Here is a 3,159-nt window from a genome sequence, read left to right as displayed (position 1 = left end):
CATTCTTCCAGCTCATCTGTAAGGTCAGACCCTGATGTTGGACAGAAGGCCTGACTCTCAGTCTCTGCTCTAACTTATCAGGTTGAGGTCAGGACTCTGAGCAGGACGGTCAGGTTCTTCCTCATCCTCATCTTTGTGGACCTTGCTTTGTGCTCTGGTGCTCAGCCATGTTGGAACAGGAAGGGACCGTCCCCAAACTGTTCCCACAAAGTTGGAAATATGAAATTTTCTTTCACTTGAACTCAGCAGCCGAGCTCAAGTCCTGAAAAACAAGCCCACACCATGATCCTCCCTCCACCAAACTGTACACTCGGCTCGATGCAGTCAGACAGGAACCGTTCTCCTGGCAGCAGCCAAACCCAGACTCATCCATCGGCTTGCCTCAGCCTCCCCTGAGCCCGTTCTGTGGTTTTACATGGCCGAGTTGCTGTCATTCCCAGTCTCTTCCACTAACTGTGGAATATTTAGCAGCGAGGAAGTTTCCTGCCTGGACTTATTGCTCAGGTGGCGTCCTATCACAACGCAATGCTGGATTCACTGAGCTCCTGAGAGCGACCCGTTCTGTAGAAGCAGTCTGCACGCCTGGGTGCTGGATTTTAAACACGTGTAACCATGGAAGGGGTTGGAACGCCTGAATTCAATCATTTGGATGAGTGAGTGAATACTTTGGGGCGCGTATCTGATCATGAACAGCTCTGGTCAAGCAGGAAGTGAAACCCACATTGAGGGGGATTTCCCGTGTGTGTATGTCGAGATGGAAACGATCTAACCCTCCTTCTCAGGGTTGTTGTTGTTCCTCGCTCCCTGACCTGAAGCTCCAAACTGCTGCTGGTGGTTCTCAAGCTTCCCGGAGGCTGAGAGACGACATGTGAACATAAGAGACAGAAACAAGCAGAGATGTAAAAGCTGTGAGCCATTTCGAAGAATTATTTAAAGAAGAACTGTATTTGAAGCTGCTGGGTTTCAGCTCCATGACTTCAGTTTGAGATTCAGAACAAGCACGTGTCGACTGTTCATTTACGTTTAATTTATTTGTTGTATTGTTCAGACATATCTTCGTTAGTCATCACTGACAGATCGGCTGCTCGGCTCCTGGGTTACAGCTTCCATCACCAACTTATTGTTTTGATTTGCTTCTTCTCCGTCTCTTCCCTTCTGTTTTCGATCATTTCCCAGCTGTTTCCCACACTCATCTGCTTCTGTATACTTTCTGTTGTTTTAACCGTTCTTATATGAAAAACTTCAGCTCATTCAGAAGGTGGGTGCTATGACTTTTAGTTTTTGTAATCTTTTAAAAGATTTGACTTTATTTACAAATATTTTTCCCATAGAAAACCATTGAGATCTCCTCAATTCCTTCAGCACAGAAAATGTGTTTGTCTCAAGTTGTTTTTTTGTTTTACTTTGCTTCATTCGATGTCAGTGCAAGCTTTTATTTTTTTATTATTTGTTTGAATTATTGTTTGTAAAGTTCTTTACACCTGATGGTTCACGTATGACCGAGAGGATGAAGTTTATCTTTTTAAATCTCGAGTCTCATGTTTTGTTCAAAAAAAGAAGCAACAACAAAAATGTATAAAAACCATAATAAAGTTTATTTTATTAAAAATGAAATGTCACATTTCCTCAGGATAAAACAGAATAAGAAATGCAGCTTACAGTACTGTGATAACAAGAAAACTCAGCTTTTTACACTCTGGGCAAGTCAAGGCGACTCTCTGTCTTCTTCCAACATGTCTTTCAACAGATTTACACAAAGAGAGGAAAAACAACCAAAGTGCTCAGAAAGATTTGACACCACTGTGAATGAGATGAAACTAACGTTTTCAGAAACAGGATATTGTCTTAAATAAGGTGCAGTGAAGATTTTTCTGGAACATTTACAGAAGATGAACATCCTGAGACTCTGAGAAGAAGTGAAAACGTTTCCGTCATCAGCTCTGAGTTCGGCCTCCAGGCATCTTCTCTCTACAGCTGCAGGAACAAGAGGAGAGTGAGTGGATCTGTGCATGCACACAGGCAGAAAACTGCAGGAAAACTTAGTCAATTTACCTTCTTTTTCTACTGAGCTCCTTTTTTCTTGTCCAGAATCTTAATGAGTTTTTGCACCCATTTGTTCTCATCAGGGTGGGCAACACACAGCTTCATGTTGTGCCTGTTGAGGAACCTGGAAAAGGCAGATTGAGAGCAGCGAATCAAACCTCGGCTTCAACAGAATCTCGTTTGTTTCATTTTCTCCGTCCCAGCTGAGACTTACACAGTAGCACTGATGTCGCAGCCCTTCCCAGCCTCCTGAATGGTGTAGCTCACCAGGTTCTTGGAGGGCAAACGCTTCTCAGAAACCTTCAGGCAGCAGTCCACTGGGATCTGAGCTGCAGGAGGACAAAGAAACAGATGCATTTTAGCTCAGATACGAATTCTGTCTCAAAGCGATTTTAAAAATGTGGATAATTTTCTTACCTTCTGTAAGCTGAAAGCAGACGAGACCCAGCAAAAACAGAGCTGCAACTCGAGAGGCCATGTCTCCGTGTCTTCTCAGGTCTTTGCTGCTTCAGAGAGGCTGTTCAGGTGAAGCTGCTGCTGTGATGAGACGGCTGAGCTGCAGGTGCATTTATACAGGTGGCTCAACAGAAAGCGAAAGTCCAAACCGGTTTTCATTAACTGGAAGTGGAAACTGTGGGCCAACAGGCTCGCATGTGCCCAGACAGCACTGACTCAACACCTTGGAGCTCCTGCCAAAAACATCTTCATGTGTTTAGTCGACTGCTGGAAGCCGTCCAGCAGCAACTGATGCTGGATGAAAAGTTATCTTTATAACTCACCGTGTAGCAAAACAGTCCAATGTGTCAGAGAAAATAAATAAACTACTGAACAGCCTACAGACAAGTAAATACTAACAAATATTGTGCAATTCGAATATTATTTAAAACTGGAGCCATTTTTTGTGTTAGCTAAGGTCATTTAGTTGTGGCGGTCATCTTGAATTGGGCTCCAAATAGACTCAGGTTGTTTAAAACAAAGATCTTGCTCAATCTATTAGCACTTGGAGGATGTGTTGTGGCTCTCAGCTACTACCAGACCAAAGTTGAGCTCAGTATCTGTAAATGTGGCTGAGTTATGGCCACGTTTGGGTCTGCTGAAGCTGGGAACACACAGCCC

At 43.7% G+C, this 3,159-nt stretch overlaps 1 protein-coding gene across 1 annotated transcript; it reads right to left on the bottom strand.

Annotated features, from left to right (window-relative positions):
* Window positions 1-1,572: 1,572 nt before the first annotated feature.
* On the bottom strand, window positions 1,573-2,620 carry LOC108244534 (C-C motif chemokine 21-like). The gene is made up of 4 exons (XM_017430817.3): window positions 2,461-2,620; window positions 2,258-2,372; window positions 2,053-2,167; window positions 1,573-1,974 (listed from the first exon to the last, which is right to left on the bottom strand). Exons 1-3 carry the CDS (start codon window positions 2,519-2,521, stop codon window positions 2,062-2,064), a joined length of 282 nt encoding a protein of 93 aa, XP_017286306.1. The 5' UTR covers window positions 2,522-2,620; the 3' UTR covers window positions 1,573-1,974; window positions 2,053-2,061.
* Window positions 2,621-3,159: the final 539 nt, after the last annotated feature.

This window comes from Kryptolebias marmoratus, linkage group LG1, assembly GCF_001649575.2.
Source record: "Kryptolebias marmoratus isolate JLee-2015 linkage group LG1, ASM164957v2, whole genome shotgun sequence".
In the NCBI taxonomy this organism is placed as follows: domain Eukaryota; kingdom Metazoa; phylum Chordata; class Actinopteri; order Cyprinodontiformes; family Rivulidae; genus Kryptolebias; species Kryptolebias marmoratus.
The sequence above is the reverse complement of the archived record's forward strand: the minus strand, read 5'-3'. Positions and strand labels throughout refer to the sequence as shown.